General features: G+C 37.9%; 2 protein-coding genes and 1 long non-coding RNA gene across 8 annotated transcripts in view; 2 read left to right on the forward strand and 1 right to left on the reverse strand.

Annotated features, from left to right (window-relative positions):
- The first annotated feature begins 469 nt into the window (after positions 1-469).
- ftr11 (finTRIM family, member 11) lies at positions 470-6,948 on the forward strand. 4 transcript variants are annotated; one of them, XM_087241256.1, is made up of 6 exons: positions 470-1,074; positions 1,197-1,292; positions 1,500-1,733; positions 1,823-1,979; positions 3,630-3,692; positions 4,311-6,948. In XM_087241256.1, the coding sequence occupies exons 1-6, from the start codon at positions 514-516 to the stop codon at positions 4,838-4,840; spliced, it is 1,641 nt and encodes a 546-aa protein (XP_087097382.1). In that variant the 5' UTR covers positions 470-513; the 3' UTR covers positions 4,841-6,948. The 4 variants fall into 4 exon arrangements, 2 of the variants coding, with proteins under 2 accessions (XP_087097382.1, XP_087097383.1); XR_015478853.1 differs by having other exon boundaries at positions 514-1,074; positions 1,823-2,400; positions 2,460-3,692; XR_015478854.1 differs by lacking the exon at positions 4,311-6,948 and having other exon boundaries at positions 514-1,074; positions 1,823-2,388; positions 2,447-3,692.
- Positions 6,949-7,731: 783 nt separating this feature from the next.
- Positions 7,732-11,922, forward strand: ftr12 (finTRIM family, member 12). The gene is given in 7 exon segments (NM_001446845.1): positions 7,732-8,389; positions 8,522-8,617; positions 8,828-9,061; positions 9,170-9,329; positions 9,962-10,021; positions 10,124-10,607; positions 10,609-11,922. Coding segments are annotated over 7 exon segments (1,686 nt in total). The 5' UTR covers positions 7,732-7,798; the 3' UTR covers positions 10,670-11,922.
- Positions 10,012-12,653, reverse strand: part of LOC141378661 (uncharacterized) — a 53,641-nt gene continuing 50,999 nt past the window's right edge. For 2 of the 3 annotated variants that reach the window (XR_015478859.1, XR_015478858.1), the window contains 2 exons: positions 10,826-10,900; positions 10,012-10,700 (listed from right to left, as the gene is read on the reverse strand). This is a non-coding gene — a long non-coding RNA (uncharacterized LOC141378661). Of the gene's footprint in view, positions 10,701-10,821; positions 10,901-12,653 lie in introns of all 3 variants that reach the window. The other variant, XR_015478860.1, reaches the window with a different exon arrangement.

Genomic DNA, 12,653 nt, shown 5'->3' on the forward strand with positions numbered 1-12,653 from the left:
CTGTAAAAACAGACTTTAAACTGCACACAAGACTCAAAACCTAACACGTAACTTGCTTACCCAAAGTATCTTTAAGTAAGTTATTTAAATTGTAGTCCTTTCCAAAAAGAATGTCGTAATAAATTAAAAACTATACTTTTAACCATGCGGAAAGATATCAAGTAATTCATCATAAAGAGACAATACTCACAAGATGTGCTACACCACCCTTACAAGATGTGCTACACTACATTGTTTTTGGCATTGTTAGACAAATAAAAGCTAGAAGAGGATTGACTAAATGTAGGTATCTACCATAAAAGAAGACAAAGATCTAATAATGATTTTAAAAACTTAATTGTAAAACATTTAATGTGTGACAAGGGCTGTAAACTTTTGTAGTATTTCTGTGTAACACTGACATCTAGTAGCCTCCTTGCTTATATGACTGGGTCATGTTTCAGTTCAGAGAAATCGAAACTAAACTCACGCAGTCGAAGAGTTGAGGATTCCTTTCAGTTTGTGCTGTAAAAAATGGCAGAATCCAGTGTTTGTTTGGCTCAGGAACAGTTCAGCTGTTCAATCTGTCTGGATCTACTGAAGGATTCAGTGGCCATTCCCTGTGGACACAGTTACTGCATGAGCTGTATTTCAGACTGCTGGGATCAGGATGAGCGGAAAGGAGTCTACAGCTGCCCTCAGTGCAGACAGTCCTTCACTCCAAGACCTGCGTTAGGAAAAAACACCATGCTGACTGAAGTGATGGAGAATATCAGGAAGAGAAAATTACAAGCTGGAGATGTGGAGTGTGACGTTTGTACTGGGAGAAAATTTAAAGCTGTCAAGTCTTGTCTGGTGTGTCTGGAATCTTACTGTCAGACTCACTTTCAACGTCATGAAGAATTTCATTCTAGAAAGCGACACAAAGTGACTGATGCCACTGGACGACTGCAGGAGATGATCTGCCCTCTACATGAGAAACTACTGGAGATTTTCTGTCGAACAGATCAGTGCTGTATTTGTTATCTGTGTACAATGGATAAACACAAAAACCACGACACTGTATCAGCTGCAGCAGAGTGGACTGACAAAAAGGTATGTGCTACAGAAATAATTTTATACATCTTTCTAACCCATTTTAAGAAACAGTTTTGATCCCACATAGCTTTTGGGATTGGGTCAACTTTCATTTTAGCTTGCATTTTGTATTCCTGCAGATTCAACTGGCTGAAATGCAAAAAACAACCCATCAGAGAATGGTGGAGAGACAGAAGGAGCGAGAGGAGCTGAGAGCAGCTGTAGAGTCTCACAAGGTGAGTTTTTAGCAGAAGATCAACTGTTGGCTGCTGGAAGAGCTGATTGAGACTCAGTTAGGACTGTCCTGCAGTCAGTCAGTGAGGAGCCCAGTGCTGGAGCATTTGAGTCCCACTAAAGCCCCTGTGGGAAGCAGGCTGTGTGGCAGCAGTAAGAGCTGAGTAAATGACTGATTCTGCTGCTTCTCTCTCTGTGTGTCCTAACAGCGCTCTGCACAGGCAGCAGTGGAGGACACTGAGAGCATCTTTACTGAGCTCATCTTCTCCTTTGAGAGAAGCTGCTCTGAGGTGACACAGCTGATCACAGATCAGCAAAAGGCTGCAGAGGGTCGAGCTGAAGAACGACTGAAGCAACTGGAACAGGAGATTGATGATCTGAGGAGAAGAAACACTGAGCTGGAGCAGCTTTCACACACAGACCATCACATCCATTTTCTCAAGGTAAAAAAGATCTCACAAACAGCACATTGAGCTTAATAAAAGTTAAGTATCTGATTTTCTTATATTCCTGTCGTGGTGTCTTTGTGTAGAGTTTCCAGTCTCTCTCTTCTCCTCCTGGATCTACAGACTCATCCAGCATCACTGTCAGCTCTCGTATCTCTTTTGATGATGTTGGTAAATTGTCTCATCTGAGAAAGAAACTGGAGCATTTCTGCAGAGAAGAGATTGAAAAGATATCTAGTAAAGGTAAATTCAACATTTGCAGACATGGAGAAAAACAATGCACAATTCAGTGATTATAAAATGTTTTATATAACCCCAAAACAGAAAAAGTTGGGACCATATGGAAAACGCAAATAAAAAAGTAAGAAGTGATTTCTAAATTTACTTTGAGTTGTACTTCATTGCAGACAATACAACAAACATTATTAATGTTTTTCCTTTAACAAAACACGTGTATTCCAATTTTGGTTATACATTTTAAAAAAGTTGGAACAGTAAGCATTTACCACTTTGCAATGTTGTGATTCCTTTTCACAACACTTAAAAGATTGAGAAAGTTCAGGGACTGAAGACACCAAGTGATCAAAGGTTTCAAGCAGAATTTTATTGCATTCTTCCTGCAAACAAGTCTTAAGGTGGGCAACAGTACAAGGTTTTTGTTGCCGTATTTTGAGCTTCAAAATGCGCCACGCACCGTCTATTGGAGACAGGTTGAGAATGCAGACAGGTCAGTCAAATACCTGTACCATCTTTCTCAGCAGCCATGGCTTTGTAATGTGAGCAGAATGTGGTTTTGCATTGTCTTGTTGAAATATGCATGGGTGTCCTTAAAAAAGAAGGCAGCTTATTGTGCTCCAAAATCTCTAAGTACTTTTCAGCATTAATGGTGCGATCACAGAAGTGCAAGTTACCTTTGCCAATGGTACTAACACAACCCCATACAATGGCAGACCCTGGTTTTTGGATTGGTTGCTGGTGACAGTCTGGATGATCCTTTCCTTCTTTGGTCCGAAGCCTAGGGCGTCCATTTCTCCCAAAAATACTGATTCATCTGACCAAATTACATGTTTCTACTGTGTGATAATCCATCCCAGATGCCTCCAAGCCCAGAGAAGTTGACGATGCTTCTGGACACTCAACATAAGGCTTCCTTTTGGCACAGTTAAGTTTTAACTGGCATTTGTGTATTTAACTACATATTGTGGTATTTAACAAAGGTTTGCCAAAGTAGTTCTGAGCCCATGTGCAGATATTACTTATAGATGAATGACAATTTCTGATGCAGTGCCGCATGAGGGATCGAAGATCACAGTTGTTTAGCTTAGACTTGCGCCCTTGTCCTTTATGCACTGAAATTCCTCCAGATTCCTTGGATCTTTTAATAATATTATGACTGTTGAAGGTGAAATATCCAAATGCCTTCCTATCCTTCTTTGAAGAACATTGTTTTTATCAATAATTTTCTCAGGTATTTGCATGGCAAACTGGTGATCCTCAGCCCATCTTTGCTCCTAAAGGACTAGACCTCTCTTGGATGCTGCTTTTTTACCAAATCATAATTACAATCACCTGTTGACATCTCTATCATTATTTAACCAATATACCTGATCACTAGCCCTAAACTGCTCTTTCTCCAACTTTTTTGGAATGTATTGCAGGTTTGAATGACAGGAAAGGATGTATATTTACAAATGACATTAAGTTGACCCGACAAAACATGAAATATTTTGTGTTCATATTGTCTGCAATGAAATTCAAAATTCAAAGTAAATTTGGAAATCACAACTTTTCCATACTGTCCCAACTTTTTCTGATTTGGGGATGTAATTAAAAATGATTATGTACAGTATTATTTTGCATTATTTACTTTAAAGCATCTGTTGGTTTCCATAGTGAGAGACATTAACATAATTTCCATCTCTGCTGAACCAAAGACTCGTCAGGAGTTCCTCCAATGTAAGTCTCTATCATCATAAGTGCAAAAAGAGACTTTTAATTCTTATTGAATATCAAAAGTTTAAACTGCACACAATACTTTTTTTATACAAGACATTTTTTTTATGTGCCATTTAATACAGATTTTCTGATTTGACTCTAATGGTAAAACATGCACACATTGGTATGTTGCTTTGGAATGACAGTTATTGTGGAAAACGCTATACAAATAAAATTGAACTGAACTGAATTAAACAATGGCCAATTTAATTTAATTAGCTTTGGCGGATATATGAAAATACATTTAAGATAACTTTTAGCTTAGCTGTCTGTTATATGATAGATCTGCTAAAATCAACAAAAAAAATTATCAGCTTTTTACTTTTTTTTTTTTATCAGTCAACTCAAAACACAGAAATAAGATAGCATAAAAAAAAACCCACCAACATGAGAAAATTGATTACAGGAAGGCCGGTGTTTAACCTAAATTACCACTGTAAGGACCTTTGTCCACTAAAGAGTATTTATACTTTCATTGCACACAAAATCAAAATGTGATAAACTTTAGACGTTTTATATTTAATACTGAATGTCATGTTTTACTTATTAAATGCAGATTATGTTTTTCATCTTAATCAGATTCCAGGCAGCTGACTTTTGATCCAAACACAGTGAATACGTCCCTGGTGTTGTCTAAAAAGAACAGAGTGATTGAATACACTGACAAAGTTCAGCAGTATCCTGATCATCCAGACAGATTTGATTGTTGGCCTCAGGTGTTGTGTAGAGAGAGTGAGTGTGGACGCTTTTACTGGGAGGTTGAGTGGAATGGTTATATAGAAATATCAGTGTCATATAAGAGCATCAGCAGGAAGGGACGTGGAAATGAGTGTGTTTTTGGTTGTAATGATCAGTCCTGGAGTTTGTTCTGCTCTAGATCCAGGTTTTCATTCAGGCACAATAAACAACAGACTAAACTCCCAGTTCTGTCCATCTCCTCTAGAATAGGAGTGTATGTGGACCACAGTGCAGGAACTCTGTCCTTCTACAATGTCTCTGACACAATGAGCCTCATTTACAGAGTCCACACCACATTCACTCAGCCGCTCTACCCTGGGTTTTGGGTTTTTGCTGGAAGCATCTTGTTCACAACTGACACTGTGATCTGACACTGATGTTGCAGATATTCTACAAACAACACGAACCATTAGAGATTCTCATGTCTTTTTTTATGCTAGATACTATTAACACAGCCCCCTTCTCCAACACCTTATCCCTTCCAGTTGCAAAATTAACAAATAAGCACTAATGATAATAATAACAATATGGCAGGGAAAAAAAGTTTTGTATTTTAGTATTTTTTTTATGTAACATGAAATTGTGAACAACGACAAAGAAATAATACAATGTTTAGCTTGTTTTGTCTGTGTAGCCAAAACTTGCCATTTCCAAAATATATCATGGGTTTTCTATAGTACTAATTTACATAAAGTACATTGTTACTATGTTAAGAGCATAATTATGATTTGTTGAAATATTTTAGTCCTGTAATGAGTTCCTGTTTTTCATAAAATATATGTGTTTTGTACAGTAAATAAATATATGTATGCTAGCTTTGAGCAGCATTAAACAGTCAGTGTACATAAATGCCATGTCAGATTGAGCTTTTGTTTCATATTTGCAGCATGGACGAGACTTTTGTTAATACCATTTAACTGGAAACCAGTGATCTGATTGAATGAAATAATTGGTTAAAAATAGGTATTTAAAATAAAAACACAAAGACTTAAAAAATTGACTTTAAAATTGTTTAAATCAATTCAAGGGAGCAAATGTTGTCTATTAAGTAAAATCTGACCTTAATGTGAACCAAATCCTGTATTCTCTGTACATCACCGTGCATTATGGCTTTCTTTATGTTTAGCACTGCTTCCACCTGAACAGTCTCTATAAAACAAAAGAAATATCAAATATGATCAAAAAATAAAACAGTTTGATATAGTATACATTAAATAAATCATTAACAATTTTATTGACAAGATGCATTGATGTTTACTATTTATTTTTGACACTTTTCCTTCACCTCACAGAACTAAAACATTTAATTGGATTTTAAAATTATATTATTAAGCATTGACACTTAGGGCCTACTCACACTATGCCATCCGTACCATGCCCAGGCCCGTTTCCCGGATCGTTTGAGAAGTGTGAGTGCGCTGAATCGAGCTCAAGCACTGTTCACTTGGCCGGCCCTGGCCCGGTTGGAAGAGGTGTGCCTGAGTGCGGTTCAATTGGGCTTTGGCACGGTACGCTTGTGTGTGAGTGCAAAACGCGCCAAAGCCCAAAACTGAAAGCGAGACGTGACTTTTAAGGGGCTGTTTTATATGGATTTATTAATCATTCTTACTGTTCTGTAAACGCAAACTGCCGTAGTTTATTAAAGACGCAAACCCCTCACTGCATGACAGCTGCGTGCCTTCAGCAGACCTCCTCGTTCCTGCAGCACGAGAGCTTTATGATTGTTTATGAGCGAAATATCTGACTGTGTGTCACCGCATCGCTAAGGACTGTTTGGTGAAATATTTGTCTGCAATCTCACTGCATATCAAATGACAGAAACGATATAACTAAAGAAATCTCCACTGCACTGCTGAGTAAGAGTGCTTCTCACTGAACAGCGCAGCAGCGATGACGTAAGCGTACCGAGGCCCGTTTGTGGTGTGAGCGCGGGCCGTCAGGGGAGACGGGAGGGGGGACAAGCATGCTTTGGCCCGGTTTGAGGCAACTGTACCTAGTGTGAGTACGGCCTAAGGCCGATTTAAGGGGCACCTATTTTACCACTTTTCAAGATTTAAGATGCCTTTTGTGTCTCCAGAATGTGTCTGTAAAGATTCAGCTCAAAACACTGAACATTAGAATTTTCTGCTCTATTTTCCGCCTTGGCTGCATCAGATAAACAGCACAGTGACAGACATGAAGGAAGCAGATCTCACGTAATGTTTGTGAGAAATACTACAGTAAGAACTTTACCATTATATATTTGATGTATTTGTTTTCAAGCTAATTCAAGCCTTTCTGCAATGATGAGTCACACACAATGTCGTCAACAAAGTTCACGTGCACACATACATACACAGCGGACACACACACACAGCGCGTGCGTTTACCTTTGCTCTGTTTTTGCACACAAATGTGACAGCATACATGTTAATATCCACTGCTATATGGACATTCGTTATGTTAATGTACAAAATAAACCTGATTTAACGTCCACAAACTGGGATTGAAGTGTCTTCTTTTATAATTGTACTGACATGTGGCTGTTGTGATAAAGACGATAAAATCACTAATTCATTACAAACATGCACTAGCTGTTTTAAAAGCATTTTAAACTTGTAAAACTCATTCTTAATCACATTTGATGATGATTACAGCAAGTTAAACAAATCTTTTTATTCCAGTTGCTTTGCGCATGTCTTGTCCTGTTGATATGATTACATGCATTACTACGGAGACATGTTAAAATGTGGCTGTCAATCAATTCATTGGGCGTGGAAACCTACATTAAGTTGCAGTCAGCTTCAAAATGGGAGGGATCTGGATCCTATTTTAACATCAGAAAAAAAAGAATTATTGTCTTTATATCACCCTAATATGACAATGGAGACACTATACCTACACACAGTTCTGCCCAAACAGCTGACAAAAGATGATTTCCATCATAGATGCCCTTTAAGTTGTTAAAATTATCTGCGATTTAATGTTTTCATATAGTGTTTGAGCTGATAATCAAAGTTTAAATGTGTATAATCAAAAGGAGGAATCCATTTTTATTCTCTTGCCAAGAGATTTTTCACCATCTACATACACAACAAGATCATTTGCACAGCCTGCATGTGGTTCCGTTTGAAAAGCACTGCAGATATTATAGAGATTCATGGGAGTAAAGGTAACTCATAAATTTCTTGATGTTTAAACTTTGAACATTAGTCTTAACACCACTCCTACCTTCAATGTGATTTATTACTTTATTTTTTGACTTCCTGCTCAGTGTTGAGGAGAATTCAATGGCTTTGTGTTTCTATTTCTATGGTCTAAGCTATTTTTGAGCTTCTGTATTTAGTAAAATGGCAGAATCCACACTTTCCTTGGCTCAGGATCAGTTCAACTGTTCCCTCTGTTTGGAGCTGCTAAAGGATTCAGTGGCCATTCCCTGTGGACACAGTTACTGTATGAGCTGTATTTCAGACTGCTGGGATCAGGATGAGCAGAAGGGAGTCTACAGCTGCCCTCAGTGCAGACAGACCTTCACTCCAAGACCTGCTTTAGGGAAAAACACCATGCTGACTGAAGTTGTGGAGAAACTCAAGAAGACCAAACTACAAGCTGCTCGTCCTGCTCAGTGTTACTCTGAATCTGCAGATGTGGAGTGTGGTGTTTGTACTGGAGATAAAAATAAAGCCATCAAGTCGTGTCTGGTGTGTCTGAACTCTTACTGCCAAAATCATCTTGAACAACACGAGAGTTTCTTCAGAGGTAAAAGACACAATCTGATGGACGCCACTGGACGACTGCAGGAGATGATCTGCCCTCAACATGAGAAACTACTGGAGTTCTTTTGCCGTACTGACCAGCGCTGTGTTTGTTATCTGTGTACAATGGATAAACACAAAAACCACAACACTGTATCAGCTACAGCAGAGAGGACTGACAAACAGGTATGAAATTATGCAACATAATGCGTCTTCATGTGTAATATCTACATATTTAAAGTTTGTATGAACAATTCTTACTAGTGATAAATGTAGTTTTTCTGTTAACGAATCAGTTACATATTATGCACTCTATAGAGTCAGTTGGCTGAGATGCAAAAAACAACCCATCAGCGAATCGAGGAGAAACAAAAGGAGTGTGTGGAGCTGAGAGAGGCTGTTGAGTCTTACAAGGTGAGTTTTGAGCAGAAGATCACCTGTTGGCTGCTGGAAGAGCTGATTGAGACTCAGTTAGCACTGTCCTGCAGTCAGTCAGTGGGGAGCCCAGTGCTGGAGCACTTCCAGTCCTACTGAAGCCCCTGTGGGGAACAGGCTGTGGGAGGCAGCAGTAAGAGCTGAGTGAATGACTGATTCTGCTGCTTCTCTCTCTGTGTGTCCTAACAGTGCTCTGCACAGGCAGCAGTGGAGGACACTGAGAGGATCTTTACTGAGCTCATCCGCTTCATTGAGAGAAACCGCTCTGGGTTGACACAGCTGATCAGAGATCAGGAAAAGGCTGCAGTGAGTGGAGCTGAAGGACGACTGGAGCGACTCGAACAGGAGATTGATGATCTGAGGAGGAGAGACGCTGAGCTGGAGCAGCTTTCACACACAGACCATCACATTCATTTCCTCCAGGTAACACAGATCTGCAAACAGCACAGTGGAAGAGCATGTTGTGCAGAGATTGTGTTTCTGTCAGATGTTTGTGTGTCTTTAGCTGCTGTTTTTGTTGTGTCTGTGTAGAGTTTCCAGTCTCTCTCTGCTCCTCCTGGATCCACAGACTCATCCAGCATCGCTGTCAGCTCTCGTCTCTCTTTTGAAGATGTTGGTAAATCTTTGTCTCTTCTGAGAGAGAAACTGGAGCATTTCTGCAGAGACGAGTTAGAAATTATATCTGACAGAGGTAAGCCTTACATTTACAAGTGTCATATGATGTCATGGGTGCCGCGGTGGTGCAGTGGTTAGCACTGTCACCTCACAGCAAGAAGGTCATTGGTTTGAGCCTCAGCTGGGTCAGTTGGCATTTCTGTGTGGAGTTTGCATGTTCTCCCCGTGTTCACGTGGGTTTCGTTTGGGTGGTCTGTTTTCCCCCTCAAGTCCAAAGACATGCGGAATAGGTGAATTGGGTAAGCTAAATTGTCCATAGTGTATGTGTGTGAATAAGAGTGTATGGGTGTTTCCAGTGATGGGTTGCAGCTGGAAGGGCATCTGCTGTGTAAAACATATGCTGGATATGTTGGTGGTTTGTTCTGCTATGACAACCCACTAAGCGACTAAGCCGAAAATGAATAATTGAATATGATGTCATATCAAAGGCTTCAAAAGTACTGTATATGATTCCTAATTTTCGTAATAATCACAAATAATTGTATTGCTTTGAAAATAAATATTATGCATGCCACTGAAAGTATAACAAAGTACTGTATAGCCATTGTAGTCAAATTAAAATTAATCTTTGTGAAGTATTCAGGAAAATAATAATAATAATACATTATTTTAAAATATTGACTATTGAATGTTGTTTCTCTTCCATAGTTACAAACATAAACATAATTCCCACCTCTGAGCCAGAGACAATTGAGCAGTTCCAACAATGTAAGTCTTTATCTCGAAATATAGAAACCTACATGCAATAGCTCTGGTGTTTAATTTGATGATTAAAAGTCAGATGGATATTATGCGTTTTATCTTCACCAGATTCCCGTCAGTTCACTTTGGATCCAAACACAGTGAATAATTACCTGGTGCTATCTGAAGATAACAGAGTAATTGATGTCATTCGAACATACCAGCAGTATCCTGATCATCCGGACAGATTTAATGCTTTTCTTCAGGTGTTGTGTAGAGAGAGTTTGTGTGGACGTTGTTACTGGGAGGTGGAGTGGAGTGGTTGGGTTGGTATATCAGTGTCGTATAAGAGCATCAGCAGGAAAGGACGGAGAACAGATTGTGAGTTTGGATGTAATGATCAGTCATGGAGTTTGTACTGCTCTGACTCCAGATGCTCGTTCTGGCACAATAACCAACCGACCAAACTGCCAGTAGTGTCCAGCTCGTCAAGAATAGGAGTGTATGTGGATCACAGTGCAGGAATTCTGTCCTTCTACAGCATCTCTGACACAATGAGCCTCATTCACAGAGTCCACACCACATTCACTCAGCCGCTCTGCCCTGGGTTTTGGACCTTGGATAGGGCCTGATTCAAAAATGAAACTTCACAATTTAAAGATAAAAGAAATATAATGTTTATTTCTTTAACTCTGGATTATCTCCACTGTAAAAAGAAATGAATACACAATTAACAGTGTTCCAGTAGCTCAAATGAGAGAGAATGACCCGAACAACATACAAGTTATGAGTTTAATTCTAAGGGAATGTATTGACAGATAAAATACATACCTTAAGTGCAATAATGGTTGCTTTGGTAAAAGTGTCCTCCAAACATAAATGTAGGCTCCAGATAATCAATATTTCCTAAGGAAAAGAAGAATGAATGCTTGAACAACAAATTGATATAGTAATTAAATTGTTTCTATTATATTCTATACATGATCTGTTATCTCTTGTTGATCTATTAGTCTCCACTATACATGACAGCAAATACATAATACAAAAATAGCAAACACATTACATAATATACACAAAAATACACAATATGCACACAGTGCCTTAGTATCAGTGTAGCTGAGATGTGGATAAAGTGCAGTGCAGTGTAGGTGGTACGGCTACTGGTGGTGTTAATGGTTGGAGCTCAGCTGACTGCCTGTGAGAGAAGCTGTTATTTCATGTTAAAGGCACATGTAAAGAACCTTTGCCATACAATTTAAATTACTGAACCTAGACATAAGAGCCTGAAAAAATACTCATTATAGAGAAAATTTTCAAATGTAATGTAATGTGTATTTTATATCAAATATCACTTGATCTAATTATACCTATATCTAATTATACTAATTATAATTTATTTTGGTCAACTCCAAACCTCCGATGTTTTATTTTATAGCTGAAAGTGGCAAGCATTAATTCATCAGATACTTAACAGCTCACTTTTGCTCCAGACAGCAGATTTTTTGTTAATAAAAGCAATTCACACATATTTTAGATCTTGGTATTTTTATTAATCAGGAGTGAATAACTGCATCCATATTTTATACATGAATTAACCTTAATATTGTTTTTTTTTAATCTGCTAATATTTGTGGATTAATGTGGTCATCGTTCCTTATCTGTTGAGGCATTTTAAACTAAACCTAACTTTATTAAAAACCATGTAGCTTTTTTCTCTTTTTTTAATTTTCAGATAGATTAAGAGTAAAATGTAATATAATGTAATGTGTTAACATTAGTTTGTTGAATGTATGTTGAATGGCAATATCCAGCTTAAAACACATTTTAATTCTACACGTATTTGTACAATGTTTTAAATATTGCTGTGTAGCTCACATGTGAAGTTGTGCATCAAACTATGATCATATTTCTAATAAACTGGATAACATGACCTTTTATTGTCTCAATCATGGTTTCTGCACTGCATGGCAATACTACATTCACTAAGGCAATCAGGGAGGTAATAATCATATGATTTTCACAAAGATCACACAACTCATTTTACACAACTGACCATATACAGTGCTTAAATAAACGAAGACAAAAGGTAAAACAAACGAAAAAAATTAAAAAACAAAACATTTTAAGAACCACCTAACTCGACAGGAACAATTTCTGAGAAAAAAATCCTAATTTATTTGCCTCACGTCCCATTCGTTTTGCAGAGAAGGCATGTTTGTGACCAGTGGGCAACTGCAATGTTTTGATGTCACGGATGTGTGATGTACATTTTCTTGGAAGTACAGTAAAGAACAGAGCTTTATTTTTGTTCCTGTACTAGCGTTTTGCTCTCTTTGTGGCTTTTCGGGTGAGCGTATTATACATGTTGATTTTTTGACTAATACATTTTTAGATAACTTGCATACTGTATACATATATTTTATATGAAATATACATAAACATGTTCTCATATGCATGTGTATTTATATATGAAATACATAAAACACATAACCTTTATTTTGGATAAATCAATTCATTGCAATGAAGCACTAATCATTTTGCAGAATTTACTATAATGCATCTGTTGGTTTTCATAGTGAGAGACATTAAGATAAGACCAGCCCTTAACTAAATACCCAATCAGTTTCTTTGGTTAAATATGTACTTTTTGTTTTCTTGT

The sequence above is a fragment of the Danio rerio genome, chromosome 2 (assembly GCF_052040795.2).
Source record: "Danio rerio strain M-AB ecotype USA chromosome 2, GRCz13ab, whole genome shotgun sequence".
NCBI classification, from domain to species: domain Eukaryota; kingdom Metazoa; phylum Chordata; class Actinopteri; order Cypriniformes; family Danionidae; genus Danio; species Danio rerio.